General features: G+C 42.5%; 1 protein-coding gene and 2 long non-coding RNA genes across 3 annotated transcripts; 2 read left to right on the top strand and 1 right to left on the bottom strand.

Moving 5' to 3' along the window:
• Nucleotides 1–530: 530 nt before the first annotated feature.
• On the bottom strand, nt 531–23,903 carry LOC131104964 (dynein axonemal heavy chain 12-like). The gene is made up of 74 exons (XM_058052696.2): nt 23,610–23,903; nt 23,348–23,435; nt 23,138–23,264; nt 23,018–23,044; nt 22,201–22,390; nt 22,059–22,128; nt 21,827–21,985; nt 21,544–21,739; nt 21,273–21,461; nt 21,017–21,170; nt 20,855–20,946; nt 20,589–20,767; nt 20,341–20,476; nt 20,143–20,268; nt 19,932–20,066; nt 18,930–19,123; nt 18,630–18,849; nt 18,366–18,551; nt 18,087–18,287; nt 17,773–17,967; nt 17,556–17,677; nt 17,339–17,474; nt 17,118–17,264; nt 16,899–17,018; nt 16,594–16,750; nt 16,344–16,516; nt 16,116–16,268; nt 15,796–16,035; nt 15,250–15,495; nt 15,037–15,156; nt 14,625–14,734; nt 14,356–14,539; nt 14,115–14,255; nt 13,945–14,028; nt 13,648–13,836; nt 13,414–13,533; nt 13,115–13,303; nt 12,881–13,032; nt 12,645–12,783; nt 12,387–12,553; nt 12,044–12,299; nt 11,660–11,956; nt 11,417–11,595; nt 11,100–11,292; nt 10,158–10,319; nt 9,829–10,023; nt 9,588–9,721; nt 8,706–8,868; nt 8,541–8,621; nt 8,285–8,461; nt 8,065–8,196; nt 7,871–7,960; nt 7,213–7,353; nt 6,887–7,128; nt 6,609–6,756; nt 6,376–6,521; nt 5,976–6,190; nt 5,704–5,896; nt 5,437–5,629; nt 5,179–5,351; nt 4,720–4,860; nt 4,488–4,646; nt 4,101–4,396; nt 3,777–4,030; nt 3,538–3,678; nt 3,113–3,250; nt 2,801–3,034; nt 2,545–2,733; nt 2,309–2,412; nt 2,022–2,226; nt 1,808–1,945; nt 1,600–1,691; nt 1,396–1,463; nt 531–958 (listed from the first exon to the last, which is right to left on the bottom strand). The coding sequence occupies exons 2-74, from the start codon at nt 23,431–23,433 to the stop codon at nt 768–770; spliced, it is 11,811 nt and encodes a 3,936-aa protein (XP_057908679.2). The 5' UTR covers nt 23,434–23,435; nt 23,610–23,903; the 3' UTR covers nt 531–767.
• Nucleotides 697–6,753, top strand: LOC144901735 (uncharacterized). The gene is made up of 4 exons (XR_013629821.1): nt 697–1,018; nt 5,623–6,266; nt 6,369–6,551; nt 6,618–6,753. It is a non-coding gene; the product is annotated as an uncharacterized LOC144901735 (long non-coding RNA).
• Nucleotides 6,914–9,796, top strand: LOC131104968 (uncharacterized). The gene is made up of 3 exons (XR_009119856.2): nt 6,914–7,142; nt 8,085–8,210; nt 9,671–9,796. It is a non-coding gene; the product is annotated as an uncharacterized LOC131104968 (long non-coding RNA).
• Nucleotides 23,904–23,946: the final 43 nt, after the last annotated feature.

The following is a 23,946-nucleotide window of genomic DNA, read 5'->3' as shown; positions in this document are numbered from 1 at the left end:
CACACACACACACACACACACTGGAGCTATTTTTATCTCTTTACTATAAATAACAGATCATGGGACACCCAGCTTGCACTTCAGCTAACTTTGCTCTGCAACTGCTAACATTCAACTCTAATATCTATCTAGCTATGATACAGTGCAGTCATTTGATAATCTTTTTCAAAAATATATTTTTCAGGCATTTTTGGCGGAGAGGCAGAGGCAGCCAATCCCAGGGCACATATAGACAAACAACCATTCACACTCACATTCATACCGATGGACAATTTGGAGTGGCTAATTAACCTAGCATGTTTTTGGAATGTGGGAGGAAACCGGAGTACCCGGAGAAAAGCCACGCATGCACGGGGAGAACATGCAAACTCCACACAGAGATGGCCGAGGGTGGAATCGAGCTCAGGTCTCAAAGCTGTGTGGCCTACGTGCTAACCACTTGTCCACCGTGCAGCCCAAAAAGAAATTTAAAAAAGCGCGTAGACCTCACAGCGAGGAGACAAGGGTTCAATTCCACCCTCGGCCATCTCTGTGTGGAGTTTGCATGTTCTCCCCGTGCATGCGTGGGTTTTCTCCGGGTACTCCGGTTTCCTCCCACATTCCAAAAACATGCTAGGTTAATTGGCTAATTCCAAATTGTCCATAGGTATGAATGTGAGTGTGAATGGTTGTTTGTCTTTATGTGTCCTATGATTGGCTGGTGACCAGTCATGTGACCAAGATGATGAAAATGGATGAAATAGATGGACGGAGGGCCGGTTGTGGTTTCAGTCATCAAGCTGACAGAGTAGCGCCACACCACGCTTGATCCAGTGTTGAGGGCGCTTGGTGGTGGGTAACATCATGGGAATGACAAAATTGGTGGAATGTCCTGTCGTAGAGAGGGTCCCCCTCCTCTCGCTGGTCTTATAAAGAGGACAAACATAGCGACGATCGGACTCTTCTGGGACGTCTTTAGCTGCATGGTGGAGAAAAGGAGGCAAAGTAAATAATATGATGACAGACAACATTTGTATTGGTAAGAATTACTAGCTAGCGCTACTGGAGCTGCCATCGCATCAGAGTTTGGAAAAGTTCCTACTAGGTTATAAATCATGCCTCATGATTGTAGTGTGTAGTAGAAGTTTGCAGCAATTAGCTGAAAAATCGGGTCAACTTTGGAATTCCACATGCGACCAACTAAAAATCTGGACAAACTGAAGCAGTGGATGCTGACAGTCATGTTGCCATGCCGACCATAAGGATTGTGAATGATGGGTAAAATGTAGTTCTTGGTGTGATGGATTGTTTGTGTTGAGAGGAGTTGGTTTAGAAAGTCAATAATTCATTCATGAAATAATAGGTCATCCAAGAGCCACCAATATGATATTAGTGATCTTTCACATGCATACTTACTAGGTTTTATCCAGATAATGGGCATCGAAACAAATAGGATTCTGGGATTCTGCTCAACTAAACTGCAACTGGGGAGAGAAACAAGAATATTTTTTTGAAGATTTTATAATAATGATATAGTAATAACTAAATATGGGCTGCCCATAATGTGGGCTCTGCAATGCAGGCATGCCCATACTTAAACCCGGGTGGAGGCAACGATACCTTTCTTTGTCCCATCGAGCTCCATCAAGGAACAGTCCATTAATATAGACACCATCTTCAGGGGGCGAGCCTGACTCATCAATGGGAAGAACCTAAACAACCACATGACAACGTCACACATGGAATGGCCAAAACAAGTTCTGTCACGAGCCATTAAATTGACAACTAATGACTGATTGTGCTAAAGATTAAAAGTATGCGTATTGACCTCAAAGTCAAAGCCCAGCAGGTCAATGGGAATGTTGTATTTCCTGGCATAGTTCTGTGTAGCCCCCGTTAGGAAGGCCTGGGTGAAGAAGAAGCCTGACAGCCAGAACACGCTGGGCTTACCAGAGTCGTACCAATTCTAAAGACGCATAAAGTTACAGTGAAAATGTGGACAAACAGAGAAGACGTCTTGGTGTCAGTTCACGGTGACTGACCTGCAAAAACTTGAGCCTCGTCAGGAAATCAAAGATGTAGCTCCCCACAGGCTTGAGGCTCGGGTACGAGCGTTTGGCCCATTTCTCGGGGACCTTGCCCACTATTAAACTCCCCGCAATTCCCTCCAGCTCGGCATCCATCACCACTAAACCCTTGAGGGCCTTGAGCAAGTTCTGAAGACTGACACGGATGGTACTACACAGCCTGGGGAGGACAAATACGCTAATACGGTCATAGCAAAAGGACTTATTAGCAATCGTTCCGTAAAGAGTGAGTATGTTCATACGTGTTGTAGCGCTCCATTTCTTGGACAAGCACAGTGTTCATACTCTCTTTGTAGAGAACCGGGTACTTCGCCAGAGATGCTTCAATGTCAAAATTTGGGGGAATCTGGGACAAAGAAAGAGATGAAACAAGACTCTTCAGGTAAGGCTAACAGAAGAAGTGGTCGCCTAACTCTTGGGACCGTTAACGCTCTTGCCAAGTGAAACAAATGAAGAGCTATAATACAGTAGCTCCTACCTTAGAGAGGATATCATTTGCTATGTCATACAGCGTGTTGTCACTCCCAGAGCCCCCCCCTCCCTTAGAGCCTCCTCCCTGAGTGAGCAGCAGTGAATCAAACAGCAGCTTGGTCTGCTGCAGATCCTTGGAAATGTCCACGTTTTCATTCATCCCAAATATTTCTGGGTGCTGGCTGACCGGAAGCTCCTGGTACGTAAGAAAGGAACGCTTACTCAGCTGCCAATCTAACCAACACGTGTCATGTCATGTTTACCTTGATAAATCGGAGGTAGTCTCCATAGGCCGATTTGGGAGGTGCGACATAGTCACCGCTGGGTGAGAAAGGATAAGAAGGTTTGTCCACGACATCCTTGTTGTAGAAGTCTGCCAACATGGTGTTCAGGAGGCGCCGATCCCAGTTGTCTGTCACACGGCCTCCATAGTTGCACTCTCCGGTCAGATAAGTGATGGCCTCGAAGGGCACCTCGTCGTATTCGTTGATGAACAACTACACGGGGAGACACATGACGTGCATTTAGACGTATGTGATGGTAGCCATCTCAGCAGCGAGCCTTTGAATGATCACCTGGAGCTGTCTGATACTAATGTGGAGGTCAGTTTCATTGAAGCCATAGGGAATATTCCAGCCCAGCGGACCAAACTTCCTCCTCTCCTGGACAAGCGCATGGAAGAAGCACAGGCCATACAGGAGCTTTTCCCAAATCTGCAGAAAAATAGAGAGGTATTTGCTAACACTTTACAATAACGTACACAAACGTACAGTAGTTCATGAGGAACAAACCCACCTGACCTTAACCACTACTTCTTAGTTCCTCGTCAGTTCCTGAGTAACTACTCAAAATGTATGGCCTTGGTCGTTAGTTCCTCGTTAGTTCTTCAGTAACTACTGTATGTTTTTGTACCTCGTGGTAAATTGAGACCGGGTATTTGGAGAAAAGGGGCAGCGATGGAATATGCGACAAAGTCATTCTACCAACGGCCCCAACTCACCAGTTCTTTATTAGGACAGTTATTGAAGAAGTTTTGGTCGCAAACCGGATCTGACATGTACGACTGCAGTATGTTTAGCCGAAGTCCTGTTGGGGGTTCATTTGTCATTTTCACCCCGTTCTGCAACAGGGTGACTGGAAACTGGTCCAAAAGAGAAGGAGACAGAGAGCAGCTGGAGGTCCAGAACCGTAGAAAATTGAGCTGTTGCGCATCCTGGAAAACGTCATGTTGCCCTTTACCTTGGGAGAAGGATAGCTTGTGAGCCAAAGTCGGAAGTCTTGGTGGCATATTGCGGGACTAAACTCCTCACAGATCTTCTCCAGGGTGGACATCCAGGAAACCGCCAGGTGACAATTCTGCAAACATACCCAAGTCCCGTCCTGCATGGCCGTGGATATCATTTTGGTAGCGATGGGTCCTTGGCCTTGCCCAAGGGAAATAGACTGGAACTTGCTACCGCCCATGTCCTTGTTGCCCGCAAACTTCAGCAAGCCTGTGAACGGTTAGCGTCTGGTCAGTTTCATTGTCCTCAAGATGACATGAAGTTAAGTTTCCCAACTTACTAGCCATGGGGTCAGCACCAGGAGAAAGCACAAACACCAGTGGGATGGTGGAGTTGGAGTCCAGGTAGCTCTTACTTAAGTCAAAGGGAGGAGGCTGGACAAAATTTTTCCCCAGTTTAGTTATGACATATTTGTGTACGGCCGGCACAATCTTATCAGGCCTGAGACAGCGGATGATGATCATCTTCTGCAGCTCATTCAGTTGATCGCACCAAGGTGAGGGCACAGGGGTGTTGCTTGGCTCTTTGCTGTCAAAAATAGGCTTGAAAAGTTCTGCATCCTCAATGAAAGCATCTCTGTGAAATAAACACATTCATGTCCATACTGTAAGGAGAAAAGCTGAGCGGTAGGAAGGAGCCAACAAAAATCCCAGAGTAACTGAGTTACCGTATTCCTTTTAAACCGGGAAGCTCGTTTGCTCGGCAAATCTCATCCCAGCTCTTGTCCTGCAACCAGCTCGGATCGGGATTAGCGATTGTGTTCTGCAGACCCACGCCTCCGGTCAACAAAAAAATCAAGTCACTGTACTCAATCTCCTCTTTAGCCCTGATGGAAATATCAGTATTGATTTGATTCCTATCCAAAAGTAGCGAGTCGCTATCACACCAATGGTACTCACAGAAGTAGATTGCAGCAGAGAAGGAAGGAGAAGAGGAGTTTGTCCTTCTCAAACAGCGATCGACACACGTTGCAGAACAAGTTATAGGTGAAGTAGTCGATCAGGTACATGAGCCTCTTTTCCAGGATCTTGGACTTTTTACTAAACGCAAACAGGGGAAGCTTCTCAATACAATCCAGTTCAATGTTGCTTCAGCCTCAACCAGAAACATTCAACAGTCAAATGAATACCAAAAGCTCGACGTGATATCAAAAGTATGATATCGCCTGATGTTGTTTTCATTTTGCAACGAATGCAAGGCAATTGCATAGCATTTACTAACAGGTTGTTATGACATCAGAGACCGAAGACATACAGCAGTATATGATACTGTGGATTTGACATTTGAAAACGGTCCCATCAACGTCGCCATGTGATCTCACGCATCCTTTTGTGAGTTACACCGTAAACGTGGCTCACCTATCTTGGATGGAGTTTGTATAGAGGTTGACAAACCAGCTGAGAGAGTATTGATACATGGGGTCGATGTTGGTCAGGTCAGCGATGGTGAAGAACAAGACAGAGGAGTGTTTAGCAATGGCTCTGTAACACTCTCTGGACTCTGCTATCTTGATCTCAGTCTCCTCTGCAATCTGGCAAATTCATAGACAAGAATGCTATGTAGTAAGAAATCCCAGACAAAAGCCAGATTGTGTTTGTGGAGCACATAGCACGTGCCTTTTGTTTCTTGGAAATCTCGTTGGACATTATCTTTGCAGAGTCTAGGATCTGAATGGCGCTCTCGTCTTCCAGAATGTTTCCTTCTGAGGACGCTAGTGTCTCCAGGATCTTGTCCTCCGTTTCCTTGAGTTGTCTGTTATTTGCAGCCGACTGCAGAATTAGTGCATTTCTCTCCTCTTCCAGCTCGGGCCTGCGAAGCAGATGCAGCGGAAGAAAAGCTGCAGCGGAGTCGAACAAAAGTCAGTGGACCAACGGCGACAGTACCTTTCCTTGGCAACCACGATTCCCAGCAGTTGGTCCTCCAAGCCCTCTGGGGTGATCATAAAATTGAGCAGAGACACCTTGGTGGCCAGTTCGGGGAGATAATGAGGGTTCCTCAGCTTGGTGGTGATGTAGAAGCGGAAATCGGGGGAGTACTCAATCACGCTCTCCCCCAGTTTGATGCATTCTACCCCACCTGGTTGAAAACAAGCATGACAAAAATGTTGACATCCCAAGTTATGCATCTTTGGGATGCTGTGTCTCATTCTCGGCACTTTGTTTGAAGGTTTGTTTGAGGAGTAGAGGTTCCAGTGACGGGTCCAACTCTTCCAGCACATTTTCTAGCAGCAAAGGGCTTCCGAATTGAATACAGTTTTCCATAGTTCTCATGTAGTCATCATCTGTTAATTTGATCACATTTAAATTGTTCTCCTTCTCTGAATTCTTCACCCATTTGTTGGCCTGACCCTGAGGGTCAATCATCAGGGGCCTGAAAAGGACCGGGATAAACAAGGACAATCTCAGGATGCTGTTATGAATCAATAGGATTTCAAATGACATTGATGGTGGAAATAATTGATTTCATTAATTACATTCAATGTTTTAGTGTAATTAATGCGTCGGGCGGCTACACACGCTGTATATATCACACTGAGTTTTGTGTAAAGGTCTCACCATCGACGTGAATGACTGGTAATGACGCCGTTGTCAATGGAGAAGGAGTCAGTGGGGAGCCCAGCAATGTTCCATGCCCTAATCTTGATAGGATCTCCAAGGGTCTTACTGAGAGAGAAGTCATCTGATGATGGAATGTTCCGAGTCTAGACATGCCAGGGTAGATGAAAAGAGAGGTGAGGAGAGCAAATATATGAAAGATCATCTTTTTGCATGTTGATAAGGAATCTTACTTGACACAGATTGATCCAGTGACTGGTGCAGTCGTGTCTAAAACTGGCTGTGAAAGCGCCCAGGTAGGCCATGACACCAGCAGAGATCAGGACATCTCCAGTCAGGTTGTCATATGTGTTTTGGAGATCATCAGCAGCTTTGGACCATCTGAGAATAAGATGTTTACTCGGTGGCATTGTGTCCTTGCAATTATACGGCGTGTCTGTGTGTATATATATATGTATGTACACACATACATATAATCCATATATACATATAAAAAAGTATTATTGATTACCTCGTTTTTTCTCCACCCAGACCACCAATGAGTTTCTCAGCTCTCTCCAACTTTCTTTGACACAAATCTCGTTGGGCTTCCAGTTTGGCTTTCTCCTCTGTTTTCTCCTCAGATGTTCTTTTCAGGTCAGCCAAACGGTCCTCAACCTGCTTCAGCTTGGCTCTCTTCTCTGATAGATCGGCCATGGCGGATGCCAGGGTCGCCTGGGCCTCAGCTTGTTTGGCCTTTTTTGGAGCCACGATCTAAAAGCACGCAGGTGAATATAACTGGAGCTACATGTGCATTTTTTTTAACAATGTACAAGTAAAATGATACCAGTACCGTACCTTCACTACTCTATTGTAAGACTCCATTGCTTTGATCCACTTGCATAGGCCCTCTGCTGCTGAGGAGGCTTTTGCCACCTTAGCAGGGTTGAAGTCAGGGTTGGTCATGTAGGTAGAACGAATTTTTTGTATTGCATCCTCCTGTAAAAGAGCGAGCGAGCGAGAGAGAGAGAGAGAGAGAGGATATACAGATATAATTCATATTTCACTTTGGTAACTAGCAAACGTGTGGAACGTCTTAGATATGTTGCTGTTTTTGCTTCATGTTGGGAGAATGATGATTTCCGAAACTCACAGGAATATTATCCTTGTCATATTCTTTAAGGTCCCGTAAAAAGTTTGTAAATAAATAATATGAGCCATAAATAATGAAATGTATATCCCTTTACATAAATGTGATGTAGCTATCATTGTCGTTTACCACGTAGATTTCCCTTAATTATTATAGATGAGGACTTATTTCTATCTGCGATTAAATATGATTAATTGTGAGTTAACTATGGACCCAAAATGTGATTAATCACAACCAAATATTTTCATTGTTTGATAGCCCTAATTCTAATATGTAATTTGATCACGTTGACTGTGTGTGTAGAACATTTTAGATATGTTCATGGTTGTGCTTAAAGTTGGGAGAATGATGATTTCCGAAACTCACAGGAATATTGTCCTTGTCATATTCTTTAAGATCCCGTAAAAAGTTCATGTCACCCAACAGCTTCTTGCTCGGACCCCAGTAGTCCAATATCTAGGCAGGAAAGAAAACATTGCTGTGTTTAGAATTGTATTAGTTCTTTTCATAGACATTTTATTATAACATGATGTGATGATACTGTATATTTTTAGACCAACTTTTTTTCCCGACCCAGCAGGATCTGCAATCTTGTCCGGTGTTTTTCCCATCATGACACACACAGCTGACATCACCAGTTTGACTCCTGAGGGAGGGTTTTTCATGGACTTCACAACGGTGATGTCAGCAGGCTGCAATGAAGAAGGTAACGCACTCAAATGTCCATAAAGCAAAGACACCCATGAAGGCTAATGTTGGCCCACCTTGGAGGGTTCTCACCTTTAAGGTGTTCAAGGCTGCGGTGGCCTCCTCCAGGGCAGGGATGGCCTCGGCCAATTCACTATCACACTCATCCTTTAGCGCTTGAGCTTCAGCGGCTTGAATAGCTGTGGCCTCCTCTTCCACACGCACCAGTTTACTGGTAGCTTCCACCTCCACAGATTCCACTGCTATCACCTGTTGGTCATTACCAGGGATTGGTATATTTAGGATGACTTTGGTGCCACTGGAACTCAGTGTCACGTGCTGCATTTACCTTCATCATCCTGTCATTTTCAATCTGTGCCTCTTTTAGTTTGGGCTGCAATTCCACCAGCTCCACTTTCATCTCACCAACCTTCAGAGAAACAGGATGAAAATGCATTTTGTTCCAGCATCAGATTGTTCCGATTCGAAAAAGAATCCCGTGTGCTGCATGTACCTGAGATTCAGCAAAAGCTAGTTTTTCTAGACCGTTGGTGTATCTCCTTTTTGCCTTCATGACTGCGTCCCTTTTCATGGTGAGGAGCTGACTGAAAGCTGCCATTAGCTCCAGATAGGATGTAGGCGTGACATAATTATGGCGGCCAAGCTCAGTGAGAAATCTGCAGACAGTACCAACATAAACAGTATATTAGGGATGCATGATACATACGTTTTCAAGCCAATACCTATCCTGATTACATCCTGCTACTCAAGACCAATACCCATCTTCAATCATTTCCATCATCAAATCACAGATCGCTCCAGCTCTCGGGTTGTCTCTGGCAGACTTTTTGCACTTTTCAAAATGATAGGAACAAGCCCCGGCCGTCATAACGATGCTGGCATTTCAGTTAACTGACAAGGATCCATAGTTAGTTTTCCTTTCATTATGGAATGGTTACACAACATTTAGTGCAACTAGCACATAAAATGCCCTGTGATTGGCTGGCGACCAGTCCTTGGTGTACCCCGCCTCTCACCCAAAGTCAGCTGGGATAGGCTCCAGCATACCACAGCAACCTTGGTGAGGATAACCCCGGGAACACATTTGATCCATTGCGGCTCCATCATGGCCGCCAGAAGCCTTCCGTTAGATTGAAATGCCTGTTGTAGGCTCACACCAGCTCCCGCGTGTCATGATGACCACAGAACCCAGGTTCAGGTTGCTCAGTACAATGTGAGCAATACAATAAACAATAAAGTACAAGTTGCATACACAGTAGTTTCCCCAATACAATACTAAGGTAAACAGCCTGTCGCTGAGAGCATAAAAATACAGATGCTTAAATCGGCATGATTTTCTATGGATGAAAATGTTTTGAAATGGGATCAGGCAAACCTGTGTGAAAGCTGGCTGGCAGAGGTGTGAAATGTTTTGCAGATTGGTACGACTTCCTTTTGTTCATTATCTTTCATCCTCAGAGGCTTCAGGAACGAGTTGGCTACCCGCTCTAGCGCCTCCTCTGGCCAAGGCTGGAAGGACACACAAGATAAAGTACAACAGGAGCACAAGGAAAAGTGACTCTTAGCTTACTAATTTCGACTTATATTGTGTAGAATTTATCATGGATATTTAGTACCTGGAACCAATTAATGGTGCAACAGTTAATAAGAGAAGGAAATTGCCGCAGACGATTACGAAAGGCTTCACCAATCGGACTGAAGGCCACAACAATGTGGAGGTTCTCCTTGCAGCGTGCCACAAAGAAGGAGAACAGAGTCAAAGAGCTCAGTTCTACAGACCTATTCTTCCCTTGGGCAATGGGGCGGACCGTCTGGAAAGAGTCAAATAAGTGAGGTTAATTGTAAGAAAGTTCTTGGAACGTTAATAATGGTAACAGTAATAATCTCCGTGACTTCAAATATGTAACAAACGATGAAGATGAATGAAATCATATTAGTGTCATACCTCAATGATTTCCTGTTTCTCATCCATGGCAAACATATTGGGAACTTCTCCTGTGTTCAGGACACTGTTTACATCTTCTAGAAAAGCTTCGTCTTTGATCTGGGCATCAGTGAGCAAAAAAACTGTTCTTTGACCTTTCACCCCAGCAAGCATGAGCAGTTTCTGTATTATTGGGAAAACATGGGGGGGGGGTTGTATGAATGTACTACATCACACTCAAGACAAAATGACACAACACTTACAGTACTTTTAATGCGTACTAAGACTTACTAACACTATCCGAGACACAAAAGTATGCTTAAAGCAGAGATTTAAAAATATGACGTTAATGAGATTATGGAAGTAATCAGTCTGGGGAAATATGAAAAGTATTAATGGGGTTTTATACTGCCAGTAAGATGGACTTATGGGTATTGGGTATTTGCAGGTCCCGATGGCACCAGAGAGCATGGACCATGTTGGTGTCTGCTGGTTTAGCTGGTGGACCATGTTGGTGTCTGCTCGTTTATGCTGATGGACCAGCTCATGGACCAGCACTTACCAGCATAAACCAGCATCATTTCCAGGCTGGTTTATGCTGGTGGACCAGCATAGACTATAGCATAGATTTCAGACTTGGAGGTGCTGATTCTCATCACAATTATCAAGTTCTATTTAATCTATTGTGTAATTAATTAATTATTTATTATATAAATAAAAATAAAAAAATATATTAAAAATATATATTAAAATGTATATTAAAAAATATATTAAATAAATATCTATTAATAAAATATATATTAAAATATATATTTTCTGAACGATAAATCCTGTCACATTGTAATCTCGCAAGATCTGGTGAAACCAGTACCCTTTTATCATTTATTAGTAGTACATTTTGTTTGAGGAAAGGCTCACTGTGTCACATGATGAAAAACGGTTGTCTTAAACCACAAAGCTGACCTTGAGGTCATCTCTCCACTCAACCATGCCGTAGCTCTTTGAGATCTCGGGCTGAAAGAGAGTCATCTGGGCGATGAACGTGGCCAATCGAGTGATGGACTGGCGTCCACTGCCTCCCACTCCTACGAGCAGAGCATTCCCTCCTGGCTGCTTCAACACACGGCTGATACGGGACAGGTGCTCCAAGACATAGCTACATCAGACACAAGTTCTTTCATTTTCAACAGATTGCTACACAAATACTAGTTGTGCATGTGACTGTAATGGACATATTTTTTCTTTACAGTAATTGACTCAGTATTCCAATACGGATTTACCGGAAAATGACGAGATTCATGCGGCTCTTGTTCATCTGGTTATATTCAACAAGACACGCCTCCACCACCTCGGCAAAGCTCTCCACGGAGAGCACCTCAGCGTACAGGCGTTCTTCAGGCTCCGCGTCAGGGTTCATGTAGTCTCCAAACAGTAGAATCTGCAGGTCTTGCTCCACCAACTGATAAAAAGTACATTTCATTTCAACTCTACGCATCATCACAAATGATCTAGAATCAACGTACTTTACTGCCTTGCTTCAGGTGATCAAACACTTGGTTAAAGGCTTCCTTGAAGTGATCTTTGAGGATGGTGTTCATCAGCTGATAGAACCATGCTCGATCCTTGTCATCCACCAGACGGTCGTAGAAGACACGGAAGACCTCGTGGACAAACAAGCGAATCATGGTGCGTTTGTTCTCCAGAGATTTGCTTTTTAACAGCAGGCAGCCTTGGATAACTCGAGAGAAGTCCCGCAGGTTAAAAGTGTAGTGAGACTTGGCTGGCGTCGGAAGCAAGTTCTCCATGGCTTTTTTGTAAACCTTCATGAAGAGATTCGTCATGTTACACAAAGACAATATGAGAGTAGGAGGGAATACGAGAGTATTGGTCAAATCCCAAAGACTCACTTCCATAGTGGCTGTCACTATTTGGCTACCAACAGTGAAATATTCAGGCGGAAAGTCATTGTTTTTAAGGTAGAAGGCCACCATGATGGAAAAGATGCGAACCATAGTCTCATCACTAAAAGAATTGATGCTAAAAATGTTGAAGTGACGCAGGAAGCGAGACGTCACAGCGTTCCTTCCACCACCAGGAGGACCCATGGCTGAGATGAGCTGGATGTCCACTAATTTAATGCCGGAAGTATCTTTCAGGTCATACCTGCCAGAGGACAACGGATTAGTCAGGCATTGCATTCCATCCTCTTCTCCTCCATGCTCTGTACAGTAAATATCCAACATCTAGTACCACTTTTTGTGATCCATGAACTGTCGAAGAAGCTCCACGGGAGGCTGAGCTCCAAACTGTTCCAGTGCTGGCATATTCACGTCATCTATGAAGATGACATATTTCTTTCCCATGGGGGGGCCGAACACACCCTTCCGTCTCTTATCTAATTTGGCCATGATGATGTTCTGAAAAAATAGGACACATTTAGGATGAAAAAACCCTCATTTCGCTATGCTAGGATTTCCACATGCTAAAATATATATGCCGCACGCTGACCTGTGTTTGGTTGGCCGTGGTGCGAGCAGAAAAGTTGATGATGAGAGGTAAAAAGAGGTCATTGTCCAGAGTGTTCATCAACATCTCCTTCACATACACAGACTTTCCAGTGCCAGTAGGGCCAGCCAACAGCAAAGGCCTGGGCAGAAGAACAGAAAGCATACAGGGCAAATTCATGCATCTGACCTCATTCGGGTAGGCCTGATTCATGTCCCTTCCACCATTAGGATACTAACACGCCATTGGTGATGCAAATGTCCATGAGGTAGGTGTAGCGAACCGAGTCGATGGTGGGAACGATGATGTCCTGGACTTTGGTGTTTTTGTCTCCCAGGCTGACATTTTTGATGGCATCGTTCCAGTGAACCCATTTTCCTTTTCCTTTAAACTGAAAAGGATATCGGAGTAGCACTGAGATGTTTCTACACAAGGCCAAAAAAAAACTGATGACCGATGAAAGTCGGCGGTACCTCGTAGAAATAGTCATACACAAGGCCTTTCTCATCGACCGGGCATTCCCATTTCCCTACAATAACGGGAACTGGATGATTCTCTACCTTTCCAGACACAATATCCCTGAAGAAGTCGCTAAACTTATCCCGGCTGTTTGAATCACAGCTGCCACCCGCTGACCACACCAAGGAAAAGGTAAAGGCTGCCTGCAGGCAGAAGGAAGACAAATGGCATCGGTGTAAACCAAATATGTTGCTTAGGGAGGTTACCAAGATTTACTACAAACATTTATTGATAATATTCATCCTAACTATACCATGATCCAGGTGCGAATAATTTTATCTCCTGTCTCTGTCTCTAGCGGTTCCGTTAGAAGCATCTCGAACAGTCTACATAAAGATACAGTTGCGTTCCAGTTGGTTGTCGGGACAACTTCCTGTAAGCAAAACAGTTAGTGAACATTGAATTGTGGTTGACTTTTAATTGGTGCAAACCCCACTGGTCTTTGGGTTGTGGTGTCTAAATGATTCCAAGAACTACTGTTACTCACCCTGCAGTTTTTACGCAGCATCCTGAAGGTAGGCGGCATCAGCCAGTGGAAGAGTTCTTGCATTAGGTTGATATTGTCAGGACTCTGCAGAACCTCAGGAAGTGTGTTCATCCAGGAGATCACTAAAGGTTCCCAGCCTAACTGAGATGGTTCCATGTAGATCATACCGCATCGACTGACCGTGGCAGGCTGCAATACCACAAAGTAAGTCGACTATTCAGTATTGTTATAAGTGCTAAAACTACTAAATAGCAACAAATGTCAACAAAAAAATCAATGATCTTGTTCAAATCTTACAGAGGCCTGTGACAGATCCATTGCTTCAAAAATCAGACTCATTTGGTTGGACATCTGGATAATTTCTCCACTCATTAGACATAACTGTAATGTAATGATAAATAACATAGATGGGAAGAACCATAAATACCACAAAACACAATCAAATATAACGTATGTGTACGGTGTACCTTTTTATTGTCATCCAGCACAGTGTTCATACTCTCAATCCAAAGTGTATCAATGGGACCATCAAACACCACCCATTTACGATCTGGCGTTTCAGATGATGCATACTCCCGAAATGTGTTGGCCACAATCCCATCTGTCCACTAACAATAAACAAAGAATGAGAAAACACCGGAAAGCAGACAAGAAGATCTTGGGTCCAGTTTGAATACATGAGGTTGGGGTTGGGAGGTGCAGGCCCACCTCGTGAGAAACAAGATCAAACTGTCCAAAGAGCTGACCCATGGTGATGGACTTTGGGTTCAAAGTCCTGAAGATGACCTTCTCCTCCTCCCCGTATCCTCTTTCGTTCATCAGAATAAGTGTGTCAGCTAGAACATGAAGCACTTTGGTCTTACCTGAAAATGACTCCCCCACCAGCATGAACCTGAACCAGAAAAGGTTTACCTTCATGCAGGAGTGTGTCGACTTTGTAATTCAAAACGTTAAACATTGCAAGCAAAAGAACATACCCATGCCGGACTATCATCATCTCATATGTCTGGATCATCTTTTCTATGAAGATTTGTGTTGACTGTACATTGTGTTTTGTACAGCACTCTGTTGCAGCCTCCAAAAACAACTGAGAAAGAAGCAAAGACATAATTGCAATGACGTAAGATTCAATACTAATAAGTGGAATAGAAAACATATTTATGACCTTTAAAATCCATTTTTACCATTATTAGAGCCTTGCTCTAGTTACTTTATGATAAATCTGTAATCTTTGGTGCCATTTTCAGCCAAGGTTAGGAAAAAAGGTTTTCAAAAGCTTTGCAATTCAATATTGTACATCCCCATTTAAAAAAATATGCAGCAGCAAATATGAATACAGTGTCTCCTATTTGGGGATAATGTACATGCAAAAGGCATGGCATATTTTACCTCATAGTCAGCTTCAGGGAGGGAGATGCCAGGGAACAAATCACTGGTGATTCCATTGAATAGTGGAATATCATGAGAGAGAAACTTGGGCTCGTTAACATCTTTTATGGACCTCAGAAGCTAGATGTTAACAACAGAAGAAAAGCCATCAAGAAACAGACCACGGGATTTAAAAACGTTCAAATAATTTCTTGCATAACTTAGCACATATACCAGTATATCCTCATTCTCATCTGGATACTTGAGCTTGAGGTTTCCCGCAGCCACAAGTACAGCTTTGACAGCTCTCATGCCATAATCATAATGGAACTGTGAGGAGAGCTGCTCTGAACAGAGCCTGTAAGTCATTGCAATCTTGACTGATAGAGGCTTGGCATTGAGGAATCCATATGAATACAGAGAGATCTCTGCTATCAGTGCATAGTTGGGGACCATCATGGTCACTGTTCGGAACAACACCTGAGGACCACAAAACAATGAAGACATTTGGAATATTCATCAAATCATTGCAAAAAGCATCTTATAACCTGCTAAAATCCAAAACTTTATTTGAAGTCCGCAACTGTGATTAAAATAAAAATGATGAAATGTGAAAATTGCTCATGCATACAATAGAACCTTGGTTAGCATCAATCATCTGTTCCAGAAGGTCCGTACTATAACCAAAATGTATGAGAGCCAAATCGATTTCTCCCCAATTTAGTGATAAAAATATATACACTAACCAAGGTTCCGTGCATTGTGTTATTGTGTAAAGACCTTGAGGTTGTCAGGGAGTTCCGAGCGTCCCGCGTAACCAGGGTTCATGGTGATGGACACAAAACAGTTGGGATTGAGTTTAAGCATGGTTCCTTCAAAGTCAAAGTACTCCAACTTCATCTCGATAGCTCTCTGAATGCAGAGGACTTGCTGGGCCACGACAGACAGGACCTCAAGCTCAATACGGTTGAACTCATCAAAGCATGCCCATGCCCCAGATGAAGCCAAACCTTTGAAAAACTGACAAATAACATCACAGCAACTTTAGTGAAAAGTACAAATTGGGACTGGATGAAGGTCAACTTTCCGTGAGATATTACTTTGCCCATAGCAAGATAATCCAGTCCATCGGAACAGTTGAAGACCACACATTGTACAGCCAACGCTTTGGCTAGATCCTTGGTGGTTTCAGTCTTTCCGGTTCCAGCCGGACCCTCGGGTGCACCACCCAAGTGGAGGAAAAAAGCACCAATCTGGACAAGACACAAACTGAAACATTTATCCAAACAAAAAACACGTTTTCCAATAAAGTCACTTTGCTATTTTACCAGAGTTCTGTAGCATCTGTCAGTCAGCGGGGTGATGACCAGACGAAAAGAGTTCCCCAGGTACTCGTATGCATACTTAACATCACAGTTTATAATCCGAACTCGAACATTGTCGTTGTTCCAGTAGTAACGGAGCTGGGCAAGCCAGCGGAAATCGCTTTCAGTGGTCACACCTGTCAAGAATGCATAGAAATACTATTTATTTGAAAGGCATACTTTTTTATACAGTAAACCTTGTGCCATGAGGTACCGTGTTCAATGAGCTCCATGACGACATCCCTGGCATGGACATCGATTGTCACCAATGCTCCCAAAGTAATCCGTGTTTGTTTGGGCAGTTTCCCTCTCACCAGCCCCACAATGTCATTCAGCTGTTTCTGGAGTTGCTGGTAGTAGTTCTTCACACCCTGCAGAGGCCATCAAAGTCATTATTACCATAAAAATGACTCCCGTTATTACCATAATTTGAGTAAGCTCACATACTGTATCACAATTTGTATTAATTCACTTTCAATTTTCATTTTTGGAAACAAGAAGGTGAATATTAAACTTTACTTGAGCCCCCGTCCTGATGGCTTCATGGACCTTTAAGGTCCAGAACATTTGTGAGGTACATATCACCACCTGTCCGGGCCACTCCTTCACCCACTGGTTCCGTGGAGTTTCAGCATAAGCCTGTCAAAACATTCCATTCAAACTGTAGCGTTGATCCACTTCCTTATATAGTTGTTCATCGACTTTTTAATTACGTTTGTTTAGGAGAAGCGATCTCACCGTTCTGGAGCGGTCCACTACATCCCTGACACTGCGAATCATCCATTCTTCCACTTGCACCAGCCACTTCTCCACCGATCCTTTGGCCTCAGCTGTGGAGATGAGCTGAATCAGCGCAACACGCTCCCCTTCACTGCTGTACATGGCCTGGATAAAAACAGTCGGCATCCATCAAGCGGCTGTACTGCTGCCATGGAACGCTCCACTCCACCAATGCCTACCTGGATATCAAGGTTTGGGAGGAAGTCGAGTTTGGCAATACCCTCAAAGCACTTCCTCAGATGGGGTTGTACACGCAGTGGGTCCTTGGTCTCAGAAAGAATTTCCAGCATTTCATCATTGGACAGGAAGAAGAACCTGGCAGCAAAGCGACAATTATTGACATTTGGGATTAACAAATATATATATAACAGATACAAATTCAATTCCATTGCGCACCTTGGAAAAAACAGACGCTTTTTCTCCAGATAGTCATTTAGTCCCTTCATGATGGTCTCCAAGTGGCAGTTGGACTCTATTAGTTTCTCTAGCAGGTTAGGCATTGCGGTTGCCTGAAGAATCTGGTATTAAGGAAGAGATTTCAAACTTGTTGTCATCAATAGACCGTACGTCAGAGACAGACCACAGGGTTACCACAAATGATGGTGAAAGCCACCTTTGAGTCCTTAACACAGTGCCGCATGACGTCCTTCCAGGTTTTGTCAACCATTTGAAAGAGCCTTCCTTCTTCTGGAATTTGCTGCATAATGTCCTGGGAAGAGAAGATGGGCTCAAGGTAGAGCCACTGAGCCTGCACCTTCAGCCACTCATCAATGGTTTCCTGAATGCGAAGAAGACGCTCCTCCCAAGTCTAAATTGCAGAGAAGTATAACATTTTGGGTGAAAGCCATTCAAAATAATAGGAATCTAGTATGTATTATTGGATTAGATATTCATTCATTTGAGAATTTTATCTCAACTGATACTAACCTTGACCTCTTTTTCCAGCGGCTTGATGAATGGTGAATTCCTCATCGTCTGGGTTTTCACAATCTGATCATCTAGCATTGCCTGAATTTCATCCAAAGAAGTCAGGATGGACACACCAGTGTCTCTGTATGGCTGATGCTGGAGAGAAACACCATCCCAAGCAGTGACCATGGTGTGCATGGCCTTCTCCATGGAAAATTCCTGAAAGATACATAAAAGGTCATTCAAATGTTTACATTTTCTGTTTTTTTTTTCAGTTTCATTTTTTTCAATTCTTACTTTACTGGCCGTAGCACTGACTGACTCAAACTCATCCAGGTAAGGAGCCAAGTTGTTTTGGAGAACTTTCCGTAGTGTTGTACCAGTGTGAGGAGTGAGGTCATACCCAACTATGTCTGACATTTGCTTCCAGTGGCGATCTCTGATACCCGGATGACACAGGACAGATACTAAAGGTATATACTCCTGTACAATCATTTAGAACAAACAAGGCTGTTACTTATTACGTATACACACATTTTCAAACAATAATTACACTGATACCTTGAAGTCTTTGATTTGATCTAGTACAGTGCTGCACAGGGCGACTGTTGGGCTACTGTCACGTTGTCCAATGGATGGAGTGGGTTTCCTAGTTTCCTGTTCAGCCTTGCTATTTTTCTGTTGGAAATACTTAAGCATCTTGAAGATCTCCCTGGAGAATTCATCCACCTTTACCTCCATTCCCTCACCATCCAGTTCCAGAAAAGAACCATCCATCCAGCTGTTCACAGAGAAGATCATGTGACTCATAAGTGGAACTGATGGCATTACATACCGAAATGCATACATCTAATATCAGACCTTTTCTCTGCACGCTGCCATTTGAATATGAACCCAAACACCTTCTGGTACTGCTCGACGCTCTCTCTGATGATGTCAACTTCAGGATAATATGTTTGTTCCCACTGATGAAAAACCTCATCTTTGTGGATGTCGGCAATGGTTTCCTCAGCCTCGTGAAGAAGCATCTGAACTGTTCTGACATCTGCTATGTACTGTAAAAGATTAAGGGTTCTGTTAGATATACAGTAGTTAGATATAGACCTCTTTTGGCACGTGTTCACATGACTGGAATCAGAGTAGAATACCGTATTTTCCGGACTAGAAGTCGCACTTTTTTTAATAGGTTGGCTGTTCCTGCGACTTGAAAAAATGAAAAAAACCCATTATGTCATTGTATGGGCATATCACCGTGTACTTTGGTATGTGAAAAATTAAAATTAAAATTAAAATTAAAATTAAAATTAAAATTAAAATTAAAATTAAAATTAAAATTAAAATTAAAATTAAAATTAAAATTAAAATTAAAATTAAAATTAAAATTAAAATTAAAAAATATATAATTACATATTTATTTTAAAAAATAAACAATAAAAAGTAATAACAAACTATATTAGGAAAGCAGGAAGTGAACAAATGTAACAGTTAGTGATTGTAAAAGTACCAGATGGAGGGGTAGGATTTAATAAGCTTTGCTTCTTCCTACTCCTTTTGGACATGTGGAACTGGGAACTGATTATGGGATGCACCACTTTGGGCGTTTGACCAATCACAGCGGGTTGGCATGCCTGGAGGCAGGGCATGGGTGGAATAAATTAGATTGAAGCAAAAATCCAAGGGAATACAGCTGGAATAGGTGCAGATTCCGGAAGATCTACAAAGTTTTCTTTGCGGGTTATTGTGTGTCGCTGCTCTATCAGTCCTAGTTTTGATCGTTCTTAACCACTGAGCTACAGAAGGTTATGCGGAGTAACTGTAAAATACTGTTCTTGGTGGGGGTGGGGGGGTAATAATTCGCTGTACCTGCTGCACCATATCAAGCTCGGAACAGTGGGGGAATTCTTCAATCCGACGTTCCAGCTTGGCCAGATGTACCATCACGTTTTCTCTTTTAGCAAGGATCTCTTTCTCGGCTGTCTTCTTGGACTTTTGCAAAAGCTGAAAGGCAACAATAGTTTTTTTTTTATCCAGTTCTTAGTAATACTTAGAAATTACACAGAAGAGACCATAGTACCGCATCGCTGAGTTCAAAGACCTCTTGGATTTTCAATGGCCACATAAAGACAGTTGAATTGAGTTCTAGGTGTTCGGGTTTAAATATGTGGACATCCAGGAGGTAGCTCAGTCTGCTGTGGGCTTTCTGTCAAATCAGGAGAGCAACTGGTGTGAATGGTGATAGTATCATCCACGTGCAAACAAGAAGGGATTTTACCTTTATTTTTTCATCCAGGAGTGAAATACCCTTTGTCTTAGTTAAGTCAATGTACTCAATCATGTTGGCCATGTCGTCTGTTGTGTCAGGTACTTTCAAAGCATTTTCTCGGATGGTTTCAAAGTCACGGCAGGTCCTTGTATCGAACACAAAATATTACACATGCAAAGGTGGGTGATTCCAAGCCACATGCATGCCTTCTTGGCTGTTTTGTGGTTACAAAATAATAATAATAACAAGAGACTCACTGTAGAGTTTCTTCACAGTGTTTGGTTATCATTTTGTTGATAAGTATTTCAGCAAAGGCTTTAGATTTATTAGCCAGTCCGTGATTCAGCTCCTCACAATCCAGTTGGACCATTCCAAAGTGAGCTTTGGGTGGCAGGTTTTCAATCTTCTTTGACAAGTCACGAAACTCATCCACTTGCTGTGCAATAAGGAAGAATATGGAAATGTTGTTGTGAACAATTCTTAAATCATACAGCATACAGGTAAATTACAGGTCATTACTTACCTGAATATATTCAGCAAATGAATGGCTTTCTTCTAGAAAGGTCTCAACTCGAGTCTGAGCCGTTCCATTGACTAGCCAGTCATAGTCGTCAACTACAGTATAATAATGTGTTAAAAAATATCCTCTAGAATAATTACATTTTTTAAATTATGTTTATGTTACCGTAATTCTGGAAATATTGGTCTGGTTCTTTTAGATTGTCACACACGCTTGCTTTCACAGTGAAATGAGCCCAAGTGAGCGTGTGTTCAGGGGCCTTGGCATCCACAAATGCAGAGGTGGATTTTTCCAGCCATGAATGGATTGTTTGCACTTTCTGCAAATGAACACACAATGCAAATGTATTGGAAAAAAAAGTACTTGAGGAAGGTATTTTAAAAAATCACTTTGTTTCATGATTGCTAACACGTTATCTTACCTGCAGTGTACTTGTGATGGCATTAAGGATTTCAAAAACATCTGCTTCCAGTTCCTGTAAGGTGGGGCCTATTTCCATCTTTTCTTCATTCAACGTCAGCGCCATTCGAAAGAGGGGCAAGAAGTGGTGGTTGCTCGGTTCAAATGGGTAGACAAACTCCTCTACACTCCTCTGGAGGAGGGATTTCAACTGACAACAGCAAAAAGACCATGTAAGTGAGGAAAAGAACAAACCAAAAGATGATGAGATGATGTATGTAAGACAAGTCCACCTGATTGGAGATGAGGGTGCATGCGCAGTCATAGAAGGAATCCAGGGATTCTTCTTGAACTGATCCCAGTGTTTTTGGACTAGTTAATAAATTGATGACTTTAGGGAACCAGGTATCCATGATGCTCTGTTCTGTTGTCTCGCACTCTATTGCCAGATCTTTCTGCAGTACATTGGAATCAACGGGTCCCAAAGCCCTGAATCATGATGATACACCACTTTGTTCAATCTTAACAGGAGACATTACCACGGGTACTTGATCATTGAATTGTTTTTTTACATACCGATACCCAGAAAGATCCACCAAAACCATTGAAGAAAAGGTTGTGTGGCCGATATCCAAAATAGTTTGCATAATGGGATGCAGAACGTGCAAATTTTCCTTCATCAGGTTCCGGTTTGTGATAAAGGTCTCGTGGCGTGTTTGGGAAAATTCAAGAATGCTACAAAAGACAATTATTTTACAAAAGCAACAACAAGCTGAGGGTGAATCATATGTGTGATTTAAAGACTCACTCCGGTGGGAGAGGTGTATGTGTTTCTGAGGTAGTTTCTTCACACTCTGGATTCTTTAGGAATGTATCCACTTCAACAAATACATACAATGTAATCATACATAGATGATGTACAGTACACACTCACAGATCATTGTCCGTACCTGTGTGCTTGACGATGACATCATGAAAGTTGTCAGTGACTTCCCTGAGGAGCTCCTGCAGGATTTTGTTTTTCTGACAGCTGTCTTTGAGTTTGGGAGGGATTTTGGCATCGATGGAATTCAACCAATGCTGAGGGATTGGAAAGACCGGCCGGCTTTCTATGCACTGCTTCAGGAATATGTAGTTCATCTGTAAAAGCGGTCACATGCTCATTCTTTTTTCATTCATGAAACTCTAATGAGCTATTTATGTTATCAGCATTATATCTGACCAATCAAATGTACATTTAGTTGTATCAGACATTACAGTGAAGAAATAAAGTAAAGAAAAACATTTTTTTCCATGACTGTAGATGTAGTGAAAAGTCTGTCTGCGATTAAATGTGGTTAACTCTGCATTAACTATAGAAAAATAACATTTTAATGGTTTGACAACCTCTCTTGGCACATGTTAGCATGACCAGAGTAGAATACCATATTTTCCAGACTATAAGTCGCACTTTTTTTCACAGGTTGGCTGTTCCTGCGACTTATACTCCAGAGCGACTTATAAATGAAACAACTGTTTATGTTACATAAACACTGGACACCTTTTGTGTTCATGTTTATTTTTTGTGTAGCTGAATAAGCATTGTGTTAGCAATACAGCTGGAATAGGTGCAGATTCTGAAAGATCTACAAAGTTTTCTTTGCGGGTTATTGTGTGTCGCTGCTCTATCAGTCCTCGTTTTGATCGTTCTTAACCACTGAGCTTCAGAAGAAAGAAAAAAAAGGATAGTTCTGTTTTTGACAAATTCACTTCAAACAGTAAACTCACCCTTTGTGTCCTTTCCTTACTTTGCATCTGTAAAGCAGGTATCAAGATAAATGACATTGTGTTGCTGCTACACACTTGTGAGTGAGTGAGTTTAATAGTTATTTTGGAGATATGTCCTACAGTAGAAGGGAAGTGAGGCGCTGGTGATGGGCTGCACACAGCGCGACCCTGCTCTTTGGTCTGCCTGTAAGAATCCACTGCTTGGGACACGGCCATGGCGTTGTCACTTTGCAGGACACCAACTGGCCTGCACAATGATCAAAAGTCTGAGTACATATTTAGGATTATTGTGGATATGACTCAATACTGACTACTAAGGTGAAAACGTACATTGGTAAATGGAGTCGCTGTTGTTGCACTTTCCTCCATCGTTGCTCCAGAAGTGCACTGTGTGTATATTTGGGCTTGGTCGTCATGTCTGGCAAAAAAAAAAAAAAATTATGTTAAGTTTGCAATTACATTCACAATTGGCATGACTAAAATATCATAATAAAAATAATAAAATAATAATACATTTAATTTATAATTATTTATATATAATAAAGGCTATTTCCAAGAGTAATCTTAATAATTACCGATGGATATCACTTACCTTTTTGTACAACAGTGGCGCTACTCCACTGTTTGACTGATACAATACTCCCGCTGACTTCTATGGCATGTTTCGTTGTGTTGTTTCCATGGAGACGTCACTCAGGAAAAGGGCGGGACTTGTTGCTGTTTCTTTTTTTCATTTTAGCCCTTGTACTCACAAGCTAATAGAAATTAATTGAATTTGCCCATGAATGGCAAACTACGAATAGAAGTGTTTTCTACATTGTAATTGTCGACATTAATTACGACTTTTTAATTATATTGTAGCGTCGGGAACGACGCTATGGAAATCACACGACTGTGGTCAATAACAAGCTTTTTATTGTAGACAATAA

Source organism: Doryrhamphus excisus, linkage group LG15 (assembly GCF_037039965.1).
Source record: "Doryrhamphus excisus strain RoL-2023G ecotype Guam linkage group LG15, RoL_Dexc_Guam_v1.1, whole genome shotgun sequence".
Classification (NCBI taxonomy): Eukaryota; Metazoa; Chordata; class Actinopteri; order Syngnathiformes; family Syngnathidae; genus Doryrhamphus; species Doryrhamphus excisus.
Note: the sequence above shows the minus strand (reverse complement) of the source record. Positions and strands in the feature narration are given on the sequence as shown.